The sequence below is a fragment of the Colius striatus genome, chromosome 16, assembly GCF_028858725.1.
Source record: "Colius striatus isolate bColStr4 chromosome 16, bColStr4.1.hap1, whole genome shotgun sequence".
Classification (NCBI taxonomy): Eukaryota; Metazoa; Chordata; class Aves; order Coliiformes; family Coliidae; genus Colius; species Colius striatus.
In genome coordinates this window covers 4,579,812-4,607,245 of record NC_084774.1, presented here as the reverse complement: position 1 = coordinate 4,607,245, position 27,434 = coordinate 4,579,812, and the positions used below count along the sequence as shown (strand labels likewise).

The 27,434-nt window shown below is 47.6% G+C and overlaps 1 protein-coding gene across 1 annotated transcript; it reads right to left on the bottom strand.

Moving 5' to 3' along the window:
- Nucleotides 1–263: 263 nt before the first annotated feature.
- Nucleotides 264–24,056, bottom strand: CHMP4B (charged multivesicular body protein 4B). The gene is made up of 5 exons (XM_062009014.1): nucleotides 23,684–24,056; nucleotides 5,591–5,768; nucleotides 4,761–4,875; nucleotides 4,130–4,256; nucleotides 264–1,095 (listed from the first exon to the last, which is right to left on the bottom strand). The coding sequence occupies exons 1-5, from the start codon at nucleotides 23,877–23,879 to the stop codon at nucleotides 1,028–1,030; spliced, it is 684 nt and encodes a 227-aa protein (XP_061864998.1). The 5' UTR covers nucleotides 23,880–24,056; the 3' UTR covers nucleotides 264–1,027.
- Nucleotides 24,057–27,434: the final 3,378 nt, after the last annotated feature.

Sequence of the window (27,434 nt, the reverse complement as noted above, 5' to 3'; positions counted from 1 at the left end):
AGCCCCCACCAAGCTGAGCCTCCCAGCTCTGCCCCTCAACCTGTCACTACTGCAGCTCTGACTTCTCCTTAGCATGGGGACTGTGACATGGTGGACCAGACTGTTATTACACAGTAAGAGAACAGGGACAATTTTACTCAGCTCCAGTCACACCACCAAAAGTCAGTCCATTAATGAGCACATCACTGAGGGAGAAGGAGGCCAAATGAGTTACAGCCAGACAGGCAAAACACCCCAAAGAACTGACAGCAGGAGCCACAGAGGAAAATTAATCAAGATATTTAATACAGTGCAATCCATAGTAGTTTCTTAATTAAAATAACTGTGTGCATGTATCTGATGGGTTATCAGTTCTCACAAAAAAGCAATAAAGGTCGTAGTGCCATGTAGAAAAATGTACAGCTGCAATTTTCCCCTTCCCTACTCGCAAGGCAGCATCTGCCAACTGCAAATCATCATCACCAATTCAAATGGGAGCAGTGAGGAGGCTGCTGCAGTGACAGACACGAGGCTGGCCACACATCAGTCAAGGGATAGAAATACCACTGGCAAAGAACTAAAAACCTAAAGCATTCTTGCACCTAGACACGATAAAAAGCCAACGGTGGCTTATGACTTGTCCTGGATTTTAAATGCCTAAGAGACTTGTAGACACACTGAACTGACTTTAAAATTACAGAGTTGGGGGGGAGGGAGGGGTTCAGCTTATTATTTCGATTCAAATCTGGCCCAAACTTTGAAGATCCAGCAGTGGCAGGAGCACAGTCCAAAAGCTGAATGTTTGATTTTGCAAACACCTCTTCAGAGAACTCCAACCGTCCCGACTGCAGACACTGCCCCTGCTCCCCTTCCTTTCCCTTGTGCAGACCATGCTATGCAGAAAACAGCAATGCAGTTCCCACTGCTTTGGGTTAAAATTAAAGACATTTTGCTTATGCTTTCTCCTCAACACAACACATTTGCACCCAGAATAGGTAATCAAAGTCTTTTGTTTTGTTTCTTTTCCCCCAGCCAGTTGCTGCTGTGGTTACATGGTTCCTGCCCAAGCTTCCAGCTCTTTCATGTCATCATCCTCTTCTTCCTCTTTCTTCTTGGCTGTAAAACAGTAAAAGAAAAAAAATGAGTGGGAATCTTGACAGAACCCTGCAGGGGGGAAACCTCTGTGCCACTGACCTGACCCAAACATGAAGCACAAAGTGGCAGCAGAGGGAAAAAAACTCACATGGGTCCTTTCGGAAGGGAAGTAAAAGGCACCTTGTGAAATAAACTCCCCAAGCTGACCACTCCCAGTGGAAAAAGCCAGCAGCCCCCATGGGAAGAATGCAAATGTGCATGAGGGTAAGCTGTGTGCACCAGCAGTGGCTGTCATTCTCCATCATCACCAAGTCTCCAAGCAGAAGATCCCAAGCCTTCAGCTCCTGAGCCCCTTTCAGAGGGACACAGTCTCTGGCAGCAACTCATCCAACACCTCCAGTGTGACAGCCTTTCCTTCATAAAGAAACCAATTCCCTATGCCATCATTGAGTCTTCAAAGTGCAACAAATGAGGCTGGTGTGTTTTCACAGAATCACAGACTGGTGGGGGTTGGAAGGGACCTTTAGAGCTCATCCAGTCCAACTCCCTGCAGAAGCAGGTTCACCTAGACCAGGTCACACAGGAACATGTCCTGGCGGGTTCTAAAGCCCTCCAGAGGAGCCTCCACAGCCTCCCTGGGCAGCCTGGGCCAGGGCTCCCTCACTGAAACACTGAAAGAGTTTCTTCTTAATGCTTAAATAGAACTTTCTGTGTTCCAGCTTCATCCCATCAGCCCTTGTCCTGCCAGGTGTGGGCAGGTACAGGATTTGGAGCCCTCCAGCTCTGGTGTCAGTTACACACTGGGCAGGTCACACACACGCTGCCCTGACACCAGCCATGGCCCTTCCAGGGAACCAAGTGCTGCTCTTTGCAACACCCTGACAGCTCCAGTCTCTAGAGGTGAAAACCATTAGCTCAGCAAAAAAAGGGTTTTAAACTCTAAAGAGCTTCAATTTTGGAAAATATCTAAAAAAGAAAGCTGCCATTTCCTCAGACTGTTCTTGCTTCCATGAGAGGGAAAAAAGGGTCCAGTAATTCACACTCAAATGGTTTGAGCCATTCCAAGTGAAACACTGATGTAAGAGGGAACTGAGTCAGCTCTAAGTCAAACTCAAGACCTATCATTTGCACAAGTTTGTAATTTGCTTTTCTATATTAAGCTCTTCCAGCCTCTGTTAAACAAGATTTGCCTGAATTTCTCCTGACATCAACTCAGCTGACAGGCAACAGTAAAAAAGATCTCATTGAGACAGACTACATCGAAATCCAGACAGGTCTTGAGAACTGGGAAAGCTCAGGAGCATCTTCCACTCAGTGAATACAAAGGAGGTAGTGGAAGGCACGTCACTGATTCCCCAGAAGACACAGAAAGGATGTACCTGCATTGTTAGCTGAAGCAGACTCTTTCAAAGCCTGGCCCATGATGACCAGAGGTAAACTTTTAATCCCACTGTATATTAAGTCAATTTTAAGTGAAAAACAATTTTGGTTTAAAAAGAGAAGCCAAATCACACAAAATCCCCACCCACCACCACTCCAGAACCCCAGGGGTGCCCAAATGCTGCTCTGGAAGCAGGTTCCTTTTAGTAAAGAGTAGTGTGCCATTTAAACCCTAATTTCCATTCAAAAGCAGCTTAACATAAACCCTACAAAACACTGAGGTTTGTGGTTTTATGGGTTGATAGTTTCACAGTTGCTACTATAAAAATGTTGAGTGTTTCTTCTTTCAGGAAGTGCCACAGCTGCATGAGTCTGACTCCACACAGCCACTTCAGTGTGTGCACGGTTACAGTGCCTCTTACTGCACAGTCACTACCACTTAATGTCATGCAAGAAGTGTATTTGGCATCAAGTCAGTGTGTTTTAATGTCAATCCCCAAAGAATATTTAGAGAACAAGCCTCATGAAAGCAGCCAGGAAGCAGAAAGGTAATACACACATTTAGTTCATCTATTTCTCATGCTGTCGGATCTGAACCCAAAGCCTTGGATTTAAGATACTTTGATGGAACTTACTCCCCTCTCATCAACACTTGTCAGCACTTCTGCCTAGAAAAAAACCCACTAAATCATTCCTGTCAAAATCAAAGAGCTGCAAATGCTGAGGAGCAAATAGTGTGTGCCTCCTCAAGCACACCTTGGGCGTCTGGCAGCGTCTGCTGCTTCCCTGGCTCTTTGAAGCCTGGGAAGATAATTACAGATGCCCTCACCAATGGGGACTATTTTCATGCACTGAGGGTTTTTTTGGACCTTTTTTCCCTAAGTAAGCACATGAAACTGAGTGGCAAAGCCTACAACTTAGTCACATAAGCAAAATAGGCCAGGAAAGCTTCCTGTCCCTTATGGGTTCCAGAGGTATGGCAGCTCAACTGCACTTCATCAGGTATCACTCCAGTTCACATTTAGCAGCAGCTTTGAAGTGTCTGTAAATACAAACACTTCCTGCCTGTTGTCCATTCAAGATCACCACACCAACTACAAGTTCCGAAGCAGATGTGCCCTAAGCTTGGGGCTGGCTGGTGTGAGCACATGCAAACCTCAGAGGAGGCAACAGCTGTCCCCAAAGAGGGCACTCTGAGGTTAGTTCCTCCCAAAAGCCAGCAGTGCAGGCTTTCAAATTAAAAGAAAAAGGAGCAGCAAGGAAGCACAGTTCAGTGTGAGAACCTGAACCCACCTGGGACTAATTCCAAGAGCTAATTTATTCTCCACTCCCTTTCATAGCCTTGGTATGTTTGTCAAGATTGCTTCCCTGTTGGGCCAGCAGCAACTGGTAGGCAGCTTCTTTTCTGCCCATCTCCACTCTGCCCTGAGCACCATCTCACAGGCTGTAAACTGGCAGCATGAGAACAGCCAATACCTGTTCCTGCCACAGCTACTCATTGTCATGGCTTTACAAAAGGCAGGTTACCCCCCCAGAGAAACAGCACTAGATGTCACTGGTGATTCCTGAAGCAGGCTCGAGCCAAATATTTGCATGGCATCAAGCTGGAGCTCCCAAAGCTGAGGAGCTGGCAGTTACAGGATCCCAGATGCTTCTGGTGACAGTCCATACACACCTGGCTTTGATGGTATTGATATTGAGGGCACGTTTGGTAGTGGTACTGTCTCGGGACCACTTATTTCCAGCAAGTTTTTGTCTAGTTCTTCTTGTTCTAGTTCCTCTAGTTCTGCCATGAGTTCATCCTAGGTAGGAAAAAGAAACCAAAAAGGAAGAAACTTTAAGTCACATTTATTAGCAAGTACATTTAGCTGGTCATTTTTAGTAAACACCCAGATGAGAGCAAACTTAGGAGCTGGGCAAGTCTGAGTCATCTGAATTCCTGCACGGGATCTCTTGGAGGGTGAGGAGGGTGGGGAAAGCAGTGAAGACATGTAAGCCAAAACGTTTTCAGATCAGGCTATCCAGACCATTCCCAGCATAAAGCCAGGGTCACAGCTGCTGCATGCACCAGTAGCAAGAGCTAGTAACAAGTTCTAGGAGAGGTTTTGTATCCTAGTGCTACATCACGTGCCATATGCAGACCTTAAAAGGAAGATCTCATTTGAGTCAGCATCCCTGGAGGTATGTAAAAGATGTGTAGATGTGGTGCTCAGGGACACAGTTTAGTGGTGGATTTGGTAATGTTAACACTTAGGCTCTTTTCCAAGTGATTCTATGACATAAGCAGAGGTGGATTTAAAGCATACCTCATCAAATTCTTCCCCAAATCCTACTGGCTTTGAGATGGCTGTTGAAATCTCATCTGCCAGCTCTTGCTGTTCTGCAATGTCCTGCATTAATTCATCTACTTTATCAATATCCCTGTAAAAGAAAGGCAAGAGTTAAATACAATCAGGCACTTTCCCAATCAACACTGAAGACCTGTATTTATTGGGTTTTACAGAAATGCCACACCATGCTGACATTTACAAGGTTCTTTCCCAAAACTATACTTTGCATGCAAGTCTGAATTTTAACCCCCTCCACAACCTCATGCATCTCTGTTACTTTTCCCTACAACCCTCACTCACAGCAGTTACACACAGAGTCTTCATGTGAAGAGGTTTTGTTTTGTCTTAACAGTGTTAAGAATAATTTGCTTTGTTCCCTGGTCCAGCATTATTACATCTGCAATATTGGCTTTTGGAGCAAGTACAACATTCCCATCATGCAGTTTCCCTTTAATTATTGCTACATAACAAACTCCACTGCACAGAAAGGAGTTTAAGTCTCCCCTTGAGGATCCAAACTCTTGCTGCTCCTCAGTGGATCTGTAACTGCTGCACACCCTCCCATGTGCTTTAGGCCACCCTGGTGACAGACTTCCTTTGGGCAAAGGCAGCAGCTTTGTGCCATTTAAAATGGCAGCAAACTGAGGCAGCATCAACACTTGTATAGTTTCATTTCAGCTAGAGCCTCTTAAAAGAAGAGTTTGCTCCTCAAGCTCTCCCTTTGGTTACGAAACACATTTATCTAGCAGGTCAAACAAATGACAAACTAAAGGTCCTACAGAAAGATGCAGAGAGGAGTAACTTACATGTTGTCATGAGCAGCTTTCATAGCTTTAGCAGCAAAGCCCATGTTCTTAAGCACTTCAGTGTTAGTGTTGGCATTCTCAAGGGCTTCCCTCTGAAATTCAATTGTTGACAACGTACCATCGATCTGTGCAAGCTGCTTCTCGTACCTCTTCTTACGCTTTAGGGCCTGAAGAGCAGCTGAACAACAGAGAAAAGGGTAGGATCAGTGAGATTGATGCCAGACACAGAGAAAGATTTAGCTTGTTCTGATGTTTGTTGTCCACTTTGTTTCCTAGATAGTTGCCTAACCGTTGTGCTTCCTTCCTTCAACAAAACTGTTTACAGGTGGCCAGAAGCCCAGTCTGTCATGTGTCAGACAAAGGACACAAGCCAAGAAGCAACTCCAGGATCAGTCACTCATAACACACCACAGACCAGAGGCTACACTACATCAAAGAGCAGGCTTCAATTCACACAGGCAGACTCATTTAAAACCATCTTTGCTCCCCATTAGTGCGGATGTATAAGGGCACAGTGGCTGCTGTAGGTCCTGGCAGATGAGGTTATGATGCTACTGCAGATCCCTACCAGACAGATGAACTCCTGGGTAGCTGCTGGGAGAAGCAGCTCATTCAAATACAGAATAAGGTAAATGTTTCTTTAGCTCAGCTACTGAGTGCTGTGAAATACACCTATTTATACAGATATAGAAATAGTTACATATAAACAAACTGCATGTTTCACGTTACTCCTACTACAAGGTACTGTCCACACCACAAAGACAGACAAGAGGAGATGCCATCACTCTAGTTTGAGCAATCTGCTGCTGATCAGCACTTGTGCAATGCCTGCTCCTGCAAGAGAAGCCCACCCAGGACAGCAGCAGGGCAGAGCTCCATACCCACAGGGATGGCCAGGTGTGGGAGGACTGGCCCAGCTTGCTGCACAGCTTCAGCTTCTCCAGGTCCCTCTGCCGTGCTCAGCTCCACCCCACACAAACACCCACGGTCCAATGGGCAACCTGAGCCAACAGCCAGCCCTCCCCCAGCACCCAGACACACACCAGCACAGTCTCCATTCCCAAGACACTGCCAGAGAACACGAGCTCGATTTAGGTATAATCTTGCCTGCATGTGGCCAAAAGCTTTAGTAGGAGCTGCAGTGTGGACAGGACCTACCAAGGACTGAGAGCTGCCATCTGACAAACACACACCACTGAGCCACAGAGTAAGACATGAGCACACTTCCCTTTGTGGCATTTCTACTTCCCCTCCTGTATGAACAGACTTGTGCACTGCATGAGTCTTGGTTATCAGATACACCCACATGCTTCAAAATCTCAGCTTGGACAAAAGCTGCTCCCAACAACCTTATTCTCAGCTTCTGAATTCAGCCACATGCACACTTCATTCCCTCAGTGCCCTGATCTCTGTGAGACTCATAGTAGAAAGTAGTCAACATGACACAGGTTCAGCTCTGCTAAAAGTCAGTCCTGGACCTCCCAACAGCTCACTCACGTGCCCGTGGCAAATAAAGGCTTTCAATCCTTCAGTCTCCACAAGATGTTATTTCAAAGCTTTGCAGGTTTTTTTGGAGGGGAGTAGAAAACAAGGAGTAGGAAATCCTGACAGCAGACAGCTTCCCTTATCTCCCTACTAGAGTGATGATAACTCTGTCACACGATGAGTATGTTCCTGTAACACACAAAATAGCTCCTCTCCTAGGAAAGGATTAAGCCTGCAGGCATCCCGTGTATTTTGTCAGATGCCATCTGAGCAGCTTGACAGTCCTTCAAGGTAACGTCCTGGTATCCAGAAACCCTGCACACACCTTCAGCTCCACAACTGGTTATGAATATGCTGCATTTCATTACTTTCACTAATGTACCACACAATGGAGAAGTACCTTGTGAAGGTACAGCTCAGGTCACCAAGCACACAAAGTAGTGCTGGTTGATTTAGAAGTGATCAAAACCAAATCAGAGGTCACTTCTGCTGTTCCAACAGAAGCCAAAGACCTCAGACAAGCCCCTTCATTGACTCCAACCACCATAAATGTCTTCACTGTTCTGGGGCCAGTCCAACATCCATCCTCATTTGACAGGAGTGGGAACAGGCCTGGGTTTCTGTGTAACACAAAGGACAGTGTTTGCTCTGCAGAATCAAGCACAACACAAATATCATCTGCAACATTCCAGCTTACTGCCAGATCATAAAGTGATGAGCAACACATTACTGGTATATTTAGCCTGGCTAATTTTGCACTAATGGTTTAATTAAGGACAGATAAAGTTTTCTCACTCGGAAGGATGAAGCCATCACTGGGCTGTGTTTGTGGAGCGACAGATGCTGGGGACGTGTCAGCCAGCGACAGGACATTCTTTATGGAGGATTTTGCACATCATGGAGAATTACTGGCAAACCCAGAGCCTCTGTAACCATTGTATAAACCCAAGTAAAGCACTACAATTTACCTACTATAGCCATAACTGTAAGGTTAGAGTAGCTACAGTTTATCTACCTTCCATGCCCATGGGCTTTTAAAGCAAGCTGCTGAAGTACCAAACATTGCAAGCACCGTGGTCAAAGCTTGTGACCAGCTTTCATTTGGCCTGCTGGCAGCCTTATCCCTCCCATTCCCAGGTGTGCCAGCTCAGCACACCAGAACTGTGCTCCCCAGCCTTCACTCTGTTCTCTAAATCCTCTTCTTGTTTATTTTCTTATGTGTATATAGCTCAAGGCTCCTGCTTTTACAGAAGCATGGTATGTAACCTCCACAGTGCCCTCCTGTACTCACTTAAGACCAAGTGGTAGAAATGCCTGTTGCAGGAGCCTAAAAGGAATAAGGACCAATACCAAGCCCGTGCCATAAGCACAGGGCCACATGTAAAGGACCTGGGAGTGCTGGTTGACAATAAACTAAACATGAGCCAGCAATGTGCCCTTCTGGGCACAAAGCCAATGGCATCCTGGGGGCATCAAGAAGCGTGTGGGCAGCAGGGCGAGAGAGGTTCTGCTCCCCCTCTACTCTGCCCTGCTGAGGCCTCATCTGGAGTCCTGTGTCCAGTTCTGGGCTCCTCAGCTCAAGAGGGACAGGGAACTGCTGGAGAGAGGCCAGTGCAGGGCTACCAAGATGATCAGGGGACTGGAACATCTTTGATATGAGGAAAGGCCACGAGCTGTTTAGTCAGGAGGAGATTGAGGGGAGATCTCCTTAATATTTACCAGTATATAAATGGTGGGTGTCAGGAGGCTGGGACATCCCCTTTTTCTATGGTATGTAGTGACAGGACAAGGGGTGATGGGATGAAGCTGGAACACAAAAAGTTCCATTGAAACATAAGGAAAAACTCTTTCAGTGTTGGAGTGAGGGAGCCCTGGCCCAGGCTGCCCAGGGAGGCTGAGGAGGCTCCTTCCTTGGAGGGCTTCAAAATCCGCCTGGACACGTTCCTGTGTGACCTGATCTAGGTGGGACTTGCTTCTGCAGGGGGTTGGACTGGATGAGCTCTAAAAGGCCCTTCCAAACCTCTATGATTCTAAAAGCTTCTGGGTCTGGACAGCTCAGCATAGTTGATGAATATTGAAGTGAGAAATGAGTTCCTGCAATGAAGAAAGCCTTACAAAGGTGACTGCAACTTTTTTTGGCAGCCAGAAGCACTAAGGAATGCAGAATAAGATACTCAGTACCTCAAATGAGATGATCACAACTCCATGCAATTTATTTTCATCTGTGTTTACTTGTTTAACTCTCTTCCCATGTATAGTCGTTGTTTGTAACCAGATGATTTTATTAAGCAGAGGAGCTAAGAAAACACCAAGTTCACTCAGGTCACTCACATTCATTTCATCCTGCAAGGTTTGGCAATTCATTTCCCCATGTTCCTCCCCCAATGGAAGAGGGTTTGCACTTTACACTGAGGATTCTCCTTGTGGCAATCAGCACCACAGTCCTTTCACAGGGCTCCTTCCACAGGTGCTCCCAGCACCCACATCTGGACACAAACACACCTCAGAGATCACTGCTCCGTGCCTGCACACTGTGTGGGGCAGCAGAGACTCCAGCATCTGGGGCAGGATCTTCTAAGCAGCATTTGCCTCTGCCAGGAAACAGAGCACCAAATTCTCATTTCTCTGCTTTCAATTTTAATAAAAAGTTAATAAAAATGCATTTCCTTTCAGAGAAATACTTACAGTCCTGTTTGTTTGTTTGTTGCTGTTACAGTTCAATCGGGTTTCCATTCCTCGGGAGTGATTTCCCAACTCTGAGCTATTTCTGGAGGAGCACACTAACCAACACCCACAGCTCAGAGCTCAGGGATTTCTAAAGTAAGGGTGCATCTGGAGGCAAAAGTGGGAGCACAGGCATGAGCAAGTGCCACAAACTCCTGCTGGAAATGCAGGAGCACACTAGCAAGTGCTAATAATGGGGCTGCCCATTTCCCATGCGCTGCTGTTGTATGTGACGTGATGAACAGCGTGGTGGTACTTGACAAAGATACAGAGACAAAGGGCCAGTTCTCTTCTCATCCACAGGCACTTTACTCTCCTGTCTAAGGATGGTTTTCTGAAAGCTGAGCAGCTATGCTGCTTTTCTCCTGCAGAAGAGTCTTTACCGTCAGCATAAACACCTACTGAAATCTCACCTGCTGCCACACTAACACACTCTTATTATTCTTTCACTGAACTCATAGCTATAAATATTTGTCACATGAAGTCAGACTTATAACTATTTAATCTGAAGTCCAGTCCAGTTCTGGGCTTCCCAGTTCAAGAAGGACAGGGAGAGAGGCCAGCACAAGGCTACCAAGATGCTGAGGGGATGGAACATGTGTGTGAGGAGGAAAGGCTGCAGGACCTGGGGCTGTTCAGCCTGGAGAAGATAAAACTGAGGGGGGATCTCATCAACATGTAGAAGTATTTTAAAAGTGTTAGTCAAGAGGATGAGGTGACACTTTTTTCTGTGGTGCCCAGTGGCATGACAAAGGGTAGTGCACAAAAGCTGGAACACAAGGAAAACCTCTTTGATACTGGGGTGAGGGAGCCCTGGCCCAGGCTGCCCAGGGAGGGTGTGGAGGCTCCTTCTCAGGAGGTTTCCAAACCCACCTGGACACGTTCCTGTGCCCCCTGATCAAAAGGGGAACCTGCTTTAGCAGGGGCTTGGGCTGGAGGAGCTCTGCAAGGCCCTTCCAACCCCCATAATCCTGGGACTCTGTGAAGGGAATGACATTTGCTCTTTTTCTCCAAAAGGAAAAAATAATCAGCTCCCAGAATCTGGAATAAATTCGAAATAGAGGCAGTAGCCTACAAAAGTGTCCTCTAGCATCCCACACACACAGGAATGGGTGTGTGTTTGAAGCCCAAGTGTAACACAGCTCATCTTTACTCTTCTTGAAGACTATCACATGTGGATGAGGCAGTCCTCATGACCCACACCCCTAATTACACCTTTACTGCTTCCAAGGTAACAATTACACAGGCAGGTTAAATAATTACATTATTTAATACCCAGCTGTAATTGCTGTGGAACTGCTTCAGCATGACCTATAACCATACATTAAGTTTAAAGCATTTCTTCTTTTCTCTAGCCTAGACAGTGTTTGCTCATGACCTAGAACCTGTTGCTAGAGACATCACCAGCATATTTTTCTAGATATGGCTAATCTAGGTTTTCCAACAGTGCAGCTATTTCCTTATCTTTCAGTAAAAAGCTGTACAAGATTACAAGATTGCTGCACCAGGCTCCTGCAAAGTGCCTGATACACAGAGGTTTGAATCTAATAAGGCCTGATGCTTGGTCTCATGAGGTTGTGGCTGTGTGTTTCTTACACAAATAAATTCCTTCATACAGAATAAAGCACAGAAAGATTCCAGCCATGATCTCTACAGGTCACTAATTACTTAAGCTGGTATTTCCAGTGTGATGCAGGGAGTGGTTATGGGACAAGGCACAGCTCTTGCAGTGTCACAGAATCATACTATGGTGAGGGTTGGAAGGGCCCTGCAGAGCTCATCCAGCCCAACCCCCTGCTAAAGCAGGTTCCCCTCGCTCAGGGGGCACAGGAACGTGTCCAGGTGGGTTTGGAAACCTCCTGAGAAGGAGCCTCCACACCCTCCCTGGGCAGCCTGGGCCAGGGCTCCCTCACCTCAGTCCAAAGGAATTTTGACTTGTGCTTAAGTGGGACTTTCTGTGTTCCAGCTTTTGTCCATCACCCCTTGTCCTGTCACTGGGCACTACAGAGAAAAGTGTCACCTCATCCTCCTGACACTCACCCTTGAGGTACTTATAAATGTTGATGAGATCCTCCCTCAGCCTTCTCCTGGCTGAACAGCCCCAGGGCCCGCAGCTTTTCCTCCTCACATACATGTTCCATCCCCTCAGCATCTTGGTGTCCCTGCACTGGCCTCTCTCCAGCAGTTCCCTGTCCCTCTTGAGCTGGGGAGCCCAGAACTGGACACAGGACTCCAGATGAGGCCTCATTAGGGCAGAGTAGAGGGGGAAGAGAACCTCCCTTGACCTGTTGCCCACGCTCTTCTTCATGCCCCTGGCATGCCAATGGCTTCTTGCCCATGAGGGCACATTGCTTCTCATGTTGCCTCCCAGAGCACCCTGCCTTTGGGTAGGGGTTAGTTTACTCTTGAAATATCCCTATTACATATAAAAACAGTAGCACCAGTTCAAATCACTGATTTAAGAGAGGATTTTTCCTTGCCACTCCTCTTCCCCTCCCTCTTTTTTCCCCCATTTTCCACATCAGCTCTCCCACAGGTTGCACATGAGGGAAAGACAATCATTGCTGAGCCATTTTACAACAGCAAACTGGCAGATTACCCTCCCAACCTGCCAAAAAGACAAGCTTTACAACCCATACCTTATCCTTAACAGGCACAGTTTGTGGTTTACCTTGCAAGCCCAATGTGCCTTATGCACTTAAATTCTCAAAGAAAAGCCCCAAATCAGCAGATAACAAAACTTAGTTGTACTGTATTTGAATTGTAGTGAAGTTTTCAGCAGAATACATGAAGAAGTGTGCACTGGGGGAAAAGCAGTGTGTCATTATCTATATTATTACAATTAAATCAAAGGTAGTAAGTTTAAAACTGTGTGACTCCTGCTGTCCATTATGAGATGGTGAGAAGACTCAGAATTATCTTCTCCATATGACATTTTGATATATTCATTTTCTTTACTATCAGCCATGGCTGGGACATTGGAGACAATTGTTATTCATAAAGATTGCACCACAGAGCCCTGACCAGTTGAAACTGATATAAATAGTTTATGACCTCCTTTCCATTGGCAAAGTCATGTAAAATGGCTCAGTGTTAATGAGCATCAGCCTCTAAACTCTGCAGTTCCTTTTGACACTGAAATTCTCACACAGACTCCAGCAGCTTCCAGGGAGCAGAGCAAGTCCAGAACAGCAGCAGCTGAGTCAAAACCAGTTAGGTCTGAACCGAATGCCTCAATTACTGGAATGTAAAAACACATATCAAAGTGCACCTGAAGAACATTTTACAGCTTTTCCAAGAACTCAGCCTTTTTCATACCTAAAAGCTATTCCTTCCTTTGTTGTTTTGGCTGGGGGTTTTTTTAATTGATTCAGTCTTCCATTGATGAACTGCAAAATACTATTCATAATTTCCTATTTATATGAATTTCCAGCAGAAGTTTTACACTTCCCATTCAACCACAGTTGAATAACAAGTAGCCAAGGGTTTCATTATGATGCCTGCCACAGCAGCACCCAGCCCTTCAGCACAAATGATAGGCAGGACCTGGTGCTAGGGCTTTTAGTCCCACCTAAAAGTGGGGAGTAGAGACATTTAGCCAGACTCTCCTCTGTCAGCACTCCCAGGCTGAAAGGCATGACTGCTCACCCAAATAACTTCACTTTGTTCTCAAGAAATGCCATCTGTAATCATATAACTTTATGTACTTTTAAAACATTTCAACCTGTATATAAGCAAATTCTTATTACAAACAGAGCAAGGGAAAAAAATGTCATTGTGAGAAACTAGCAGGATAATAAAAATACCGTTGGATTACACAGTACTGCATTCACAGAGGAAAAATTGACTATGAACATGTCAGGGATTTCATTAACAAAAAAATCAACAGCTCTCCTACTTACACACTTGCAGGACAAGTAGTGATAAAGGGGTATTTCTGCTTACAGCAATCCCTCTGAATCAATGCTCTGAGGTATCATTAGTGGGGAAGCACAGATCAGTAAATAAAAATGAGAACTGAAGACTTTTACTGCATACTTACAACTCCAAGTTTTGGTAGAAAAAACACACCTTGAGAGGAGCAGGAATAGCAGTTATTTTAAAGGGCAATGAGAATGCCTGGGAATGCAGAGCATCACTGAATTCAAACACACACATGTACCAAGGGCCACACGTCTGTGGACCCACAGACATTTGTCTGACTCTGCAAAAGCCTGATAAATAGCACACTGGCACCCAAAATAGAAAGGTTTCTCACCCAGAGGAAGACATACAGGTTAATAGCTCTGATGACTCCAATTGAGGAGAAAAAATAACTTAGTTTCACATCTCATCCTTACATTGTCTCTGGCAAATGAGAGAAAACATGGCAGCAGCAGAGATGCCACTGCAAAAGGACACCAGCTGTATTAATATGGGATGGAAAGCTCCACAGCAGCCTCAAAAATAATGCACACCAGATGTCAGCCAAAATAAATAGTGCAAGGTTGCTGCAGAGGAGCTTTGGGAAGCTCATGGCCCCTCTAGCAGAGAGTCCAGACATCAGAGATGATTGAGATTAGCACCTTAATACCAGGTGACTGTCTTGAATGTTATATTGTGTATCCATCTGTAACTGGCTCAATGGAAGGAAGTGTCATTATTTGTGCTCTTCTGAAAACACCATTCCATCTTCCCAGCACTTGCATCAGCAATGAATTTAATCATGAGCAGCATCCTCACCAGCCTTGAAATGGGATAAACAAGAGGCACCAGTAGGTGTAAGGAGTAATTGGCTGCCTTGCCTGCAGCAGAGCAGCTTAATCTTAGGCAGCAACTGCTCATCTCTCATTCTATTGAGAGTAAGCAAACTGCCTACAATATCTCAAAAGAACTCCTAAGAAACAAAAAAGGTAATTTAAAGCAATTCACAAGGTATCCTCCAATGCTACAAGCAGATTAAAAGGTAGATATACATTCCCTTACAGTCTTACCAAACTTCTTTCACACCACTGAGCTTAGCCTTGAACAAGCACCTTTCTGCAGAGACCTGCTGGCTCCAGAAACTGTTAACCAGATGAAGAATGACTGTGTTGGTTCAGACCTCACCCAGCACAGAATCATCCAAGGAAGGTCCTGCCACAGCAGAGCTGCAGCACGTACCGAGACACTCATCCCTTAGCAGCTGAGTCTTACAAGATGCCAAAGCCAGTGACCCACATCTCTGTTCAAGGTCCTAGGGGTCAGATCTTTTTGGGGTGTTTCTAAAACTTTTCAAGTAACTACTGCAGATAGAACAGCAGAGAACACCTTTGTCCTGCAGGCTTTTGCTTAAGCGTTTTCATTTTGGTGCTGTTTCCAGGTCTCTGAACACTTCCTACCTGTCCTGTGTTCCAGCAGACTTGCTCACATCCTGCCCCTTAGTGAGGTTTCTCTACATGATTTCTCTCTCTTTCTCTAGTGAATATAAAGCCTTTCAGAGACACTAAGTAACACACAGGCCTTGTACAAGTGACTCAAGAGGGGGAAACCAAGAATGGCTACTAACACAAGCACAGTCCTAACTGGTTTTCCATTAAATACCCAGCTACATTGAGGCAAGTTGATGGCACAGCACAAAATATTATAAGTCCAAGAAGACAGGTTTGATTTGAAGCATCATGGTATGAAATGGCTGGGAGTCCGAGGTACCAAAGCATGGTTACAAATAAATTCACACCAACTCCAAGGCTAATCCAGTGCAAAGCAACGTGATTCTCTTTCCCATGAGGAACCCCTATAGAGATCTGTGATGTCTAGAGGATATATACAGGTCTATAATCACTTCATAATGAATGTCTGAAGTCATTTATCACACAATTCCCCCCCGATGCCAGAGCCTGATGTCTCCAGTGAGGCTTCCAGAGAGCAACTCAAGTGCTTGCAGCAGTCTCTTGTACCTTTCTTTTGGAGATGCTGTGACTTTAGCAGGGAATCAGAAGCAGGTTCAGCCCAGGTCTTCCACTTCTCCCTCTGTGTCTGCCTACTAAACAATAAGGTTCCCAAACCCTGTCCTCAAAAGCATGCAAGGATTCCCAGCTCAGAGATGAAGTGACTGATTAAAACTACTCAAGTAAAGCATCCCAACCCAGGCAGAGAACACAAGAAAGTTTCTGTCCTAACTGTATTTAAAACACAAGATTATAACTTCCTCTTGAGCAAAACAGTGCCAGGATATTTAGTCTATTGTGCAAGAGATAAAACTAAACAATAAGCACTCCTGTGTAAAAATGTATAAACATACAAAGGCATAGAAAAACAGAGATACAGAAAGCAAGCACCCTAACAACAACCAGAGCTCTGACACCCAAACAAAACAGTAACCATGCCCTTCATATCAACTGCTGCCCTGCTCAGTGCTGTCATCAGCATTGACTCAACCTTTGCACCAGCAAGTGTTGATGATGCTCCACATCCCCCAGCCCAGAAGGCACTTCCTCCTCATGCTCCCTTACTGCAGATTAGTCACGAGCAGTCACTTTCATATGGATGCACAAAGTGTGTTTCCAGAGGTCAGAATCCACGGCTTCATTTATTCCTGAAGCAGCCAAGTAATCTGCTCAGGCTGAAAAATCACAGATAGAAACACATTGCACTTATGGATGCAGAACCAGTAAGCTGAGCAACCTCCTCCCAGCCCAGCCTTCTGCAGGCAACAGAGGTGCAGAGTCCACAAAGCAAGTAAGTCTCCAGCCTTGGGAGTTGATTCCTCTGCCCCTTGAACACCAAAGTAATGATCTTTTGTAAATAATCCTCTGTGGAATAACCTCAAGGTGAGTCTGGGACGGTTCTGTCCAAAAAAAAAAGTCAACTACAGTGAGACTTGAAGCCCAGGTGAGAAAACCAGGACAGTGAGATCCCTTACAGAGAAATAGCCTAGGGGTTTGTTCCACCCAGGAGCTAGAATGAGCCAAAGAAATACCAGACCAGCCAAGATCATCTAGGCCTTGTGCTTCAAACCATTGCATTAAGTCTGATCCACCCTCTGGAAGCAAAGCATGGTCCCAATGCTCAGTGTTTCACTTCTTGCAGTCCTGTATGTCACTGGATAACGGTAGGGGACAGCAAGGCATCTATCTCCAAAACTGATTTACCCAAAACATCTCTTCTTTCCAAATAAAAACTAGATATTCTCTAAGGCTGCTGGGGTAAATTATCCTCCTTCACCCTGTGAAACTGCCAAATATCTTTGTTGTTTAAAATCTGCACCATATTTCACATGAGAATTTTATACCTTTGTAGAGAGATAATTGCTCAGAATTCAACACAAAATTAAACTTTTAGGATGAGAAAAGTGTGCTCTTGAGGACTCCTTGAGATTCCCACAGCCTGAAAATACTCTTAATGGGTTTTCTTCTTTATTTTATGATTGCTGAAGATACTTTGTTAAAGACAATTCCAGTGAAAACCAATCACTCTCCTCTGCATCCCTGCCAGAAAGGCATCAGGTAGAGGTTCAGCTTTACCAAAACACAAGTAGCTCTGTCAAGCACTTCTCACAGGGAAAAAAAAACAACTCAACCAACCAGATTCCCTGTGCTTAACAATATTTTTATGATTACTGTCACAGAACTCAGAAGATTCTACCCTTAAGTGGCCCACTTCCAGATCTTCTCTTAGTGGCTGCCTAGGTAGTCCATCATGCATTTTCCAGTTTTGGGCAATTATTATTATAGTGCTGCCAAGTCTTAAAACTTTTGCTGAGGCTGTCACAATATTTAGCACTTCTCTTAACATCTCATCTGGTGAAGTTTCACTATGTTGAGAGGCGAAGAATTAGTTGCTCATGAATGTTCAGACTCCAACAGTAACAACTAAGGGGAAAAAGTTGAAGACACAAGCCACAAGACACAAGTAAGGACCTTTTAGTTCCCAGCTCCAATCCTGTACCTTCCCTAAGGCTGACCTGGCATCCCTGAGCACACAGCACCTGCCCTCCCAGCATCCCAGGAGGTCCAGCTGGGATCCTGCTGCAGGGCTCATCTACAAGCATGTGCTTCTCACCACAATCCAGTCAGAACAAGTAAGAAGGGACAGACAGAGGCCTGAACGACACAAATGTGAAGCCCAACATCATCTTTGCCCAGATAACCACTGCACAACAGCACAAACTCTGCCATTGAGAAAATAACTGGGACTTTTCTGCACAAATCTGAGTAAGTAAAGGAAGGTTCAACCAAACTGACAATTTGCATCACCAACAAATTACAGTTTTGAACCAGCACTAGGAGCCTGTAAGCAGGATGCAGCAACTAGGCCTGGTGCTAGAACCCCACATCTGATACATGTGGGGAGAAAAAGTAATAAGAGCAAAGTCACTGGCTGCAGCCAGACCAGGTTTCCCTTCTGACAGGGAACAGGAACAGAGGAAGGATGTATTGCATCAAATACAGTTACCCAAACACATCTGGCAGAACCACAGGGGTTTGGGGTTTATTTGTGCCACTTTCAAAAGGTCTGTGAATTCCCTCCATTCCTCCAAACTGTGCCATTATACCACAGCAACCTGTCTCCAACAACCTCCTTTAAACACTAGTAGGGTAGAACTACAAACCACAAGTTTCCTCTTGTTTTTTGAACACCTATTTAGAAAGAATCATTATCACACTTTTCCCAATTCACGTGTTTGTCAATTGTCTCAGGGACTACGAGGGACTCGGGCGAGCACTGCTGTCAGTACTCCTGCTCTGAAGCTGTAGTTTACACTTAGAGCACCTGGAACTCCAAGATGCATTTTACATTAGACTGTGACTTACAGCAAAGGCAGATGGAAGTGCTATAAGAAGGGTTGGAGAGCATTTGCTATAGGACTCCTGCTTCTCCTACATCAGCATCTTGTGATTCATGGAGCAAAACCAGGTTCATGTTATTTGATTCTGGGAGCAGAGATCATTTCTCTTGCCAAATGTCACGAGAGACCTTAAAAACACACACAAGCAATGCCTTAATGTCCAAGACTTTACACACATGGTCACAAGTTGTTTGAGTCTTTGCCCATACCCTGCCCCGGGCTTGCAGTTTTCTCTTCCTTGAATTCCAGATCACAGCAACATTTTGAACCACTTGAAACTTCTAAACGAAAATGCCCATACCATCAAGCAGGCACACTTCCAGTTGTGAATGAATCATCAGCTGGGCCCCTTGCTGGGAGACCACATGTAGCCCTCAGATTTTATCACAATTAATACCTCTAAGCTGAGCAGGGAGGGGACTGTTGCCAGAAGAAGTAGAATTGCCCTCTTCCTTCAGCCACATTCCCCACTCCCTCTCCAGCCTTTGTGTGGCTAAGGGCAGAATACAACCTTTTGTTTCCCTTTTTTAAGAGTTACGTTTTGGCTGGAGCAGCAAACCAATCCAATCCAAGCTCTGCCCACACAAATGCACACACCAGCACAAGGGAAACAGGCAGGACAAGGCACTGGGGCTTCTGGCTGCCACATGGCTGGAGATGAGGCAGTCCCAGCCACACAGCCTCTCACACAGAATAACTGAGCTGCTACAGCAAGGGGCAGTTCTGTCTACTCTCCAGTGCCAGACACAGTAATCCTCCAGCAACAGGCCAATCAGACCAGCAGACTGACGTGACAGGATAAAAAAAAGTAAGGGGAGAGTAAACAGTTAGTTTTCCATCATAGCAGCCACTCGGGGCAGCACTGAGGTCTGCTGCAAGGCTGGAGGTGGGCACACATTCAAGACTTTTGGCTTCAGCCTACACCCAAACTTCTTGTTTGTTTAGTTTTGGTGTGGGGTGGAGAAAAGGAGTGTTCTCTTTCCAGGAAAAGCCTGAATTATACAGCAGTGGTTTTGCATCCATTTTGTGTACTCAGCCACCAGGCATTAAAAAAAAAATAGCATTACATTTATTTACAGTGAAAGAGAAAGGAACTAGAGCTGATAGAAAATCCATGAAATGCCAGTCTCCTGGTAAAGCCTGAATCTATTTACTGCACAGTGGCATGCTATCAGCCTTTCACTCCTTCTGGTGGTTGTGCACCTAGCAATCTGCAACAAAAAAGCAACATCTAGCAACAGGCAGGAACATAACTGCACTGATCTGCCCTGAATCCAAGGCAGGAACATAACTGCACTCATCTGCCCTCAATCCAAGGCGGGATCATAACTGCACTCATCTGCCCTGAACCCAAATTCTAGAGCAGGTTACCTATAAAAATGGCATCCCAGGACAGTGTTGGGTTTCTCTCACTGTAATCTTCACACTGAGATTCAAGTTGAGCTTTGGTTTTCCATGAGAAACAGATTCTGGAATCTTTATACTCAAAGTAGTCAGAGATCAAGGAATTAACTCATTGCTTCCTTGTGTGTGCAACCTATTTCTCTGGCAGCTTGGCTTTGTGTGACCAGGCAATGGCTACAAGAAAAGGAGTAAAACTGGAGTAGCAGAGATTAACATCAGCTTGTGCTATCCTGAGACTGAACACCCAGCCCCTAAGCTTCATAACCCTTGTAAGGATCCAGCAGTTTGGTTTGCTTCATGAAGTCTGAGTGCCTGATAAAACACCTCAGATCTGATGAAACAGCTTTGCCATATTGACAAACTGGAGCGGAATAAAAGGATGCAGCAGCAGCACTCCCAGCCTACCCAGTTCACAGCTGCCCCCTTCTTTACATAAAGCAAAATGTATTGCTAGGACAAACTTCAAATGTAAGATACTGGCTGACTGGTGTTCAAACCTTGCTGTGCTACTGCTGCTTCCATTAAGTTTGCTGAGAGGGGCAAGTCCACTGCTCACAACTTAGAGCCAAACTGGTGAAGAGCCTCTTGAGGGAAAAAAACCCTCATATATACAGGGGGGATATTAACTTGCTTTTCAAGAAATCTTTCTAAAGATGATGGATCTTCTTAATCTCATAATAAAAAAGCGACATGGCACATTAATGCTTTAACAGTTGGACTCCTAAATGTGCTCCAGAAGCAGCACAGGTGCCTTCATATCAGTCTCACACTTGAAGACTGTCGTCCTCTCCCTCCCCCAGGAGCTGTTTTGATATTGGGAACTGATGAGAAGTAATTGGAATAGTCAAAGGAGAAAAAGTGAAACACTTACTGCTTATTAAAATGACTTGAGTTCCCTCAGAAGGCTGTGATCATAAAATTACCACATCTATGCAGCCAGAAAGGAACAGGAAGACCCTGAAAACAGGAATTTTCAATAAAAAGTGGGAAGGTTCCCATGCCAAGAAACAACACAGATCTATGGAAATTTATACCAGTTAGTGACCCACTGTAACTGCAGAGAGGTTCAGGAGGAATTGTCTGGTTACACAGCCTCAATACCCTACATGCATGTTATTAAAAATATGCACACATAAGTTCATGAATTACTAAAAGTCTGCATGTGCTTGGGGCAGGCACAAGAACCAGGAGGCCTGTAAGTTTCTGTGCTTCTGTTCAACTCCCAAAGTGCTGCAGGAATTAGTCAATGAGCCTTTAGAAACCCAGCTCACTTGGCACCCAAACAATCACCCAGTGTGCTGGAGAGCAGAGAACGTTTCCTTTTGTCACCCCAAGTGTGTCAGACACCCAGCTTTCCCCTGAGAAAACAAAGATATCACTCCAGGTTTTCCAAGGTGGCTTTTCAGGTTTCAGGTCAGCTCCCTGCAGACACGTCTGTCCTTCTGCTGGCTTTGCCAGGGCAGCTGCCATGGCTGTGCCACTGCTCACATCCACGGGACACTTCCCAGCAACAGCAGGGACACACAGAAACCTCCAGAGTAAAATGCTCAAGTCCTAGACAACTAAGAAAGCTTAAAGAGTCTTCAAGCTGTACTTTTTAAAAGTTGATCCAACTCTTCAAAATGAAATCTCTCTCTAGTTAATCACCTTTTGTTGAGTTTTATTGAAAATGTTTCAACTGTCTCAAAGTATTTCCATTAAAAAGACAGACTTGCACTCACTCACAGACCCAAAACCACCTTATGATGGATTTGAGTGGCCCTGCAGCAAAATTACGTAATTTCTGGATTATAAACCAGCCCAAAGTCAGAGAAAACTCCCAGCAACTGCATATGACCAAATGCAATTTGTTACAGCTCAGCTGATGACTGACATCCCAAACCCAGAATAAATGAGCAGTCCCTTAGGCTGTCCTGAGGGGAACTTGTTTCCCTGCAAGCCAGCAGATAACCAGCTGTCTTTCCCAGCAGCCCAGGAATAAAAGTTGGCCTCTTAATTTCAGAAATCCTCTGACAAAAAAGACAGGTTTTGTTTTCCATTAGAAAACCATCCCTAGCCCTCCTCCTTCTCACAGCTTTTTAATTAGTCATCAGGATCCCGCCTTTCTGGGAGACCTCAATTAGCCTGACCCAGAATCCTGCTAGTGAATGGGCAGGTTTTTCCCCCTTCCTCCACCTCCAAAGGAGAAATTTAATCCCTTCACTACCTGAAGTGCTGCAGAGCATACTGACGGCAGCATGCACAGAAAGGCATGAGCAGGGATTACATTACAGCAGAGCAAGATAAAGGCCTGAACAACTGGCAGCAGAAAAAGCAGTTAAACAAGACCTGTGTAAGACAGAGAATGCTGAAACTGTGGGAGAGGAAGGCTAGGAAGAAATTTGAGTTATCCTTTTAAGCTCATGACCAATCTAGGCCAAAAAACACACAAGAAACTCAAGACTTGTTGTAATGGATTTGATTTAGGAACTAACTTAGTTAAGCCTGATGCCACACTCTGCTGAGGGCCCTCAGAAGATGCCTGAGGAAGCAAGTGAGGCTGCTGCCTGCACCCCCAGCAAGCCCCAGGAGCCTGCTCCCTTCCACCATCCCTCAGACACAGCCCAAGTGAGAAGCTCTGACAGTGCATGCTGTTCTCAAGTTTGAAATCAGGCTTGAAATGCTGACCAAAGCAGTGATGTGAAACACAACTTGCAGTAATTACTGATAACAGTTTAACCCTTGCTACTTGGCCAACTGCTGTGTGCCAGCAGCTCTCGGTGCCACAGACAGGACTGCACCTCCTGCTTCCAACCCTGACACTCTGCTGGAATCCAGCACAAACAGGGCCACGTCAACACAGAAATCTAAACAGGCCTTCCTGAAAACACCACTGCTGTAAAACAGGCAAAGAGCTCACCAGAGCACCGAAACACACCACTTATCTGCAGGCTGACATCAATGCCTATCTCGTACTGCTGGCAAGTACACAGCTGGACCTCGCTGGGAAGGCCGAGTTCCCTCTGGCAAACACCGAGCTTCAATATCCATTTGCAAGCCTCCTACATCTGTAGGATACTCTGACAATGACAAAAACGTATTTGGCCAAATCTTCCATTTGAGCAGCAGTTTGGTAAAGAGTTTTGCTTGTTATGTGAAAAAAAAACCCGAACCCCCCAGGACAGCGTGAGGCTGAGGCGCTGCTTGCCCAGCCCAGCCCAGCCCAGCCCCCGTACGCAGCCGCCAGCACCACGGCTCCGGCTCTGCCGGCTTTTCCCAACCTCGCCCCGAGCCGAGGCGGACACGGAACCGAGAGCGGAGTTGGCGCTGCGTGACCTCACGCGGGACTGACGCGGCACCGCGTCACTCGGCAACAGCGATAAAGCCCGGCCCGAGGCAGAGGAGGGGTCTGCGCCCGTATAAACCTGGCTCGGGGAGGGCGGCGGGTCCCGGAGAGCGGGCTATCGCAGCTCCTGGGCTATAAAATAAAAGCGATAAGGTATAAAACACATCCCGATCTGTGCTACACACGGCGTACAGCCAGCAACCCGGCCGGCAGCCTCGGCCATCCCCGCTGCCGGCCGGGAAGCCGGGCCTGGCCGACCTGTTGCCCAGGGAAGGGGCGGCCTGGCCCCCTCGCTCCGGCCCGGCCCTGTCCGGCCCGGCCCCGCTTGCCCGGCCTGGCCGCTCACCGCGCTTGTTCTTGGTGCCGTGCTTGCGGGCGGCCGCCAGCTCCTGCTCGATCTTCTTCTCCAGGAACTCCTGCTTCTTGCTGAGCATCTCCTCGGTGTCGCGGAGCCGCTGGATCGCCTCCTGCGGGGACGGGCCCTTGCCGGCGCCCTTCCCGCCGGCGCCCGTCCCGAACAGCTTCCCCAGGATCCCCGACATGGCTGCGCCGGGCCGGGCCGCTGAGGCCGCGCTGCGAGGCGGGGACAGAGAGAACAGCTGCGGAACGCCGGTTCCCGTTCGCCTCGCTCGCTCGCTGCCGGACCCACCGCCCAGCCCAGCCCAGCCCGAGCCGTGGCGCTGGCAGGGCCCCGCACCGCGTCCGCCTCAGCCCGCCCCGCCCCGCGCCGGCCCGGCCGCCGCCCCCGCGCCGCACACAACTCCCGGCGTGCCCCGCGGCGCCGCCCCGCGCTGCCAGGCGGCGGCCGCCCGCGAGGGCTGCTGGGAGCTGTAGTCGCGGCCGGAGCGAGGCGCGGGGCACGGCGGGAAGGGCGGGGAGGGGCAGAGCCGGGAGTCACGGGGCGTGACGTCGCGGGACGGGGCGGCCGGCGCCATGGTGGCTGCGGGCAGCGGCTGCGCTCCGTGCGGCGGAACCAGCGCCGGGCCGGCCCGAGCCGAGCCGAGCCGGCTGCCCCCACACCGGCCGCCGCGGGGCCATGGGAGCCACCGGCCTGGCCGCGGCGCGCCGGGCCTCGGGAAGGGCGGGGGAGCCGCCGCCGCTACCGCCCCCTTGGGCCTCGCCAGGCCCCGCCCGGCTGTGGCGGTGGAACGCGGAGCGGGCGCTGAGGAAACAGGGCAGACGGAGACACGGCCGCGGCCCTTACACAGCCCCGCGCCGGCAGTAGAGCCGCGGGGCCCGGAACGGCACGGTCTCCGGTGCCAGCCCAGCGGCCACGGCCCTTGCGGTCATAGAATCTGCTACTGAAGGCTGAGGCAAAGGCGGCATCGAGCAGCTCAGCCTCATTCTCGTCTTTTACTACCAAATTCCCTTCCGGATCTAACGGGACGGAGCTCTCCCCGCTCTGCCTTTATGTAGAGAAACTTTTCTTATTACCCTTTATCTCTAAAGCCAGTTTGACTTTTGGCTGGGCTTTTGACCTAATCATCTCCCTGCATAACCCGACAACATTCCTGTACTCACTGTGAGTAATCTGCCCCTTCTTACAGAGGGCTTTTTTCCCCTGATTTTAAGCCAAGTCTCCCTATTCAGCCAGGCCAGTCTCTGGCTCCTCTTACAACACACGGGGATGGGCTATTCTGAGCCTCTGAGGTCTCCTTAAAAGTCTCCAGCCTTCCTGGACTGCTGTACCATTCAAACCTGACTCCCAAGGGATTCCACCAAATAACCTCCTAAACAAGTCAAAGTCTGCCCTTCCAAAGTCCAAAGTGCCAATTTTGCTGCCTCTTGACCTCTCTATAAACAGAATAATTTCATGGTTGCTGTTCCCCAGCCAGCATCCAACTGCCACGTCCTCCACAAGATCTCTGCTCACAAGAGCTGCAGCAGGGCACCCTCCCCGTTGGTTCACTCACCAGCTGTGTGAGGGAGTGATCCCCCACACCTTCCAGGAACCTCCTGGTTTGTTCCCTCTGTGCTGTGCTGGATTTCCAGCAGACACGTGGCAAGTTGGTACTCTGGGTATGTCTCAGCCCTGCTGTGTGTGTGCAGCCCCCTGAGGCATCACCATCACTCGGGGTGCAGTTTTGGTTTGGGAACTTCCCTTTCTCAACTGCAGCTTTGCCATATCAGGTATGTACAGCCAGGCTGTGCTGGTGTGAGTGGCGAGTGCCCAATTTCCTGGTCACTTGAGTCATATTCCTGTTTGTAAAGGCAACACGGACATCACTCTGTGCTGTGTGACCCCTGCACCTACAGAGCCCCAGGTCCAACAAACACCTTGAGACCTGGATACTTCTTTGTGCTTGGTAACACCCTCATGTTACCAAGCACACATACCAAATACTGCTGAGGACTGCACATAACTCACAAGGTCTCAGTGATAACATTTAGTCCTCTAATTAAATTACCCTTCTCATGACATTCCCACCCATGGCAAGATGTAATCTGCAGGCACAGGGGTTGTGTTGCTGGTTTAAATAACTGTGGGGCTTTTTTCCCTCCCCCCCTTTCCCCAGGAAGGCCAGTGAGGCTCCAGGAGCAGCTACCCAGCTCTGCAGCAGCTGGCATGCAGGGGACATTGGCCACCACACTTGCAGGCAGTGGCCCATCCTGTCCTCTGCCAGTCCACCTGGGGCTGCAGCATCTGTTGGACACACATAGGACTGGCATCCCCAGAGCTGCCCAGCCAGCCAGCCCGGCCTCTCTTCTCATCAGAGACCTGTTGCAGTATCTTACATATAATCACTGAGGTTTGCTCTAAGAAAACAAAGGCTGTGCTCCAGATAAAACTGGATAAAACTTGTTTCAGTTCAACACTACCACAGATGCAAATGCACATCCAGCAATCAGCATGGCCTCTTTCAGCCCCTACAGTCACCTAGAGCGTTAGAGGCTCTGCTCCCACTCCTTGAATTACACTCAGTGTCACCAGTGGAAACCAGCTTCCAGCCCCTGCTTTGCAATGGCCTGTGCACAGGGCAGAGAGGAAGTGCCAGGCCTCCTGTCAGTGCCTCTGAGCCCAAGGAGTGCAAAGGAGGGGCTGGAAGCTGGTCATCTGCATCTGTGGTAGTGGTCACAGAGAGGATGTGAGATCTCAGTACCTGGTGGTAGCCCAGCTCTGACAGAGCATCCTGCTCTGGGTGGGAGTGCTTGGAGGACATGGCTGAGCCAGAGCCCTCCTTCCCCCTTCCTACGTGGCTGTTTTCATGCTTCAGTGAAATGTCTTGGCTGCTTTGAAGGACAGAGTTGATTTGCCCACAAATGTTTGTTTTAAATACATGGCTCTCACTGGAGGGGAGCAGTATAAGGAAATGAGTTTGCTAAATATACTTTTCCTCTCTGTGACCTCTTTCCTCTGACCAACCTCCTGGCAGAAATGTCTTTATATAGAATCAGAAGTTGCCATGTCCCAACATGTTCCTGTTGCCTTTCTCCTTGTAAACCCTCTGCTCCATTTCCAACCACTCAACAACAGCAGGAGGTACAGAAGCATCACAAAAAGTGAAATGAGCAAAAAGTCAGTTAGGAAGGTGACTGAGTGAGCAAAGCCACCCTGACAGGAGCTGTGAGACAGTCTGCTGGGGGTGATGTGACCCATTGCTGGACTGGGCACAGCGTGGGAGCACGTGCTGCCAGGAGATGCCCTGGTGGGTATGGCCCCAGCACCCTGCGTCTGCAAGCTGCTGGTTTGAAGATTTGAGCAAAACACAATGCAAGGAGACAGGAAGAGCAGCTTGAGGCCAAGTGCCAAGCTGGAGATCAGGCAGGTTGCAGGCAGGAGTCAGACCAGTCAGACCAGTAATGCTGGGCTGACTGTTCCAGTGGCCAGCAACAGCAAGGCAGAGCCAGGGCTGACTGAACCTCTGCTCTACAGCACATGCAGACAACTTGGCAGCTCATCACCCACATTTCCCACAGAAAGGCTCACTTGGCTGACCTACACATGGAGCAAGATGAAAGCATGGGAGAGCAGGACAACCTCCTTTGACCAGCAATGCACAGCTGGTGGAGACAGCTCTGTGGAAAGGGACCTGGGGGGTTCTGGATCGTAACAAACTAAACATGAGCAACAATGTGCCTTCCAATGGCATCCTGGG

Bases quoted from the DNA above. Each gene is read 5' to 3' on its own strand.
- CHMP4B (XM_062009014.1), bottom strand. From the start codon at position 23,879: ATGTCGGGGATCCTGGGGAAGCTGTTCGGGACGGGCGCCGGCGGGAAG. The intron at 4,876-5,590 runs GTAAGTTACTCC...TTTCTTTTACAG, and splicing joins AAAGCTGCTCATGACAACAT to GGATATTGATAAAGTAGATG. The intron at 1,096-4,129 runs GTGTGTATGGAC...ACTGTTTTACAG, and splicing joins ATCAATACCATCAAAGCCAG to CCAAGAAGAAAGAGGAAGAA.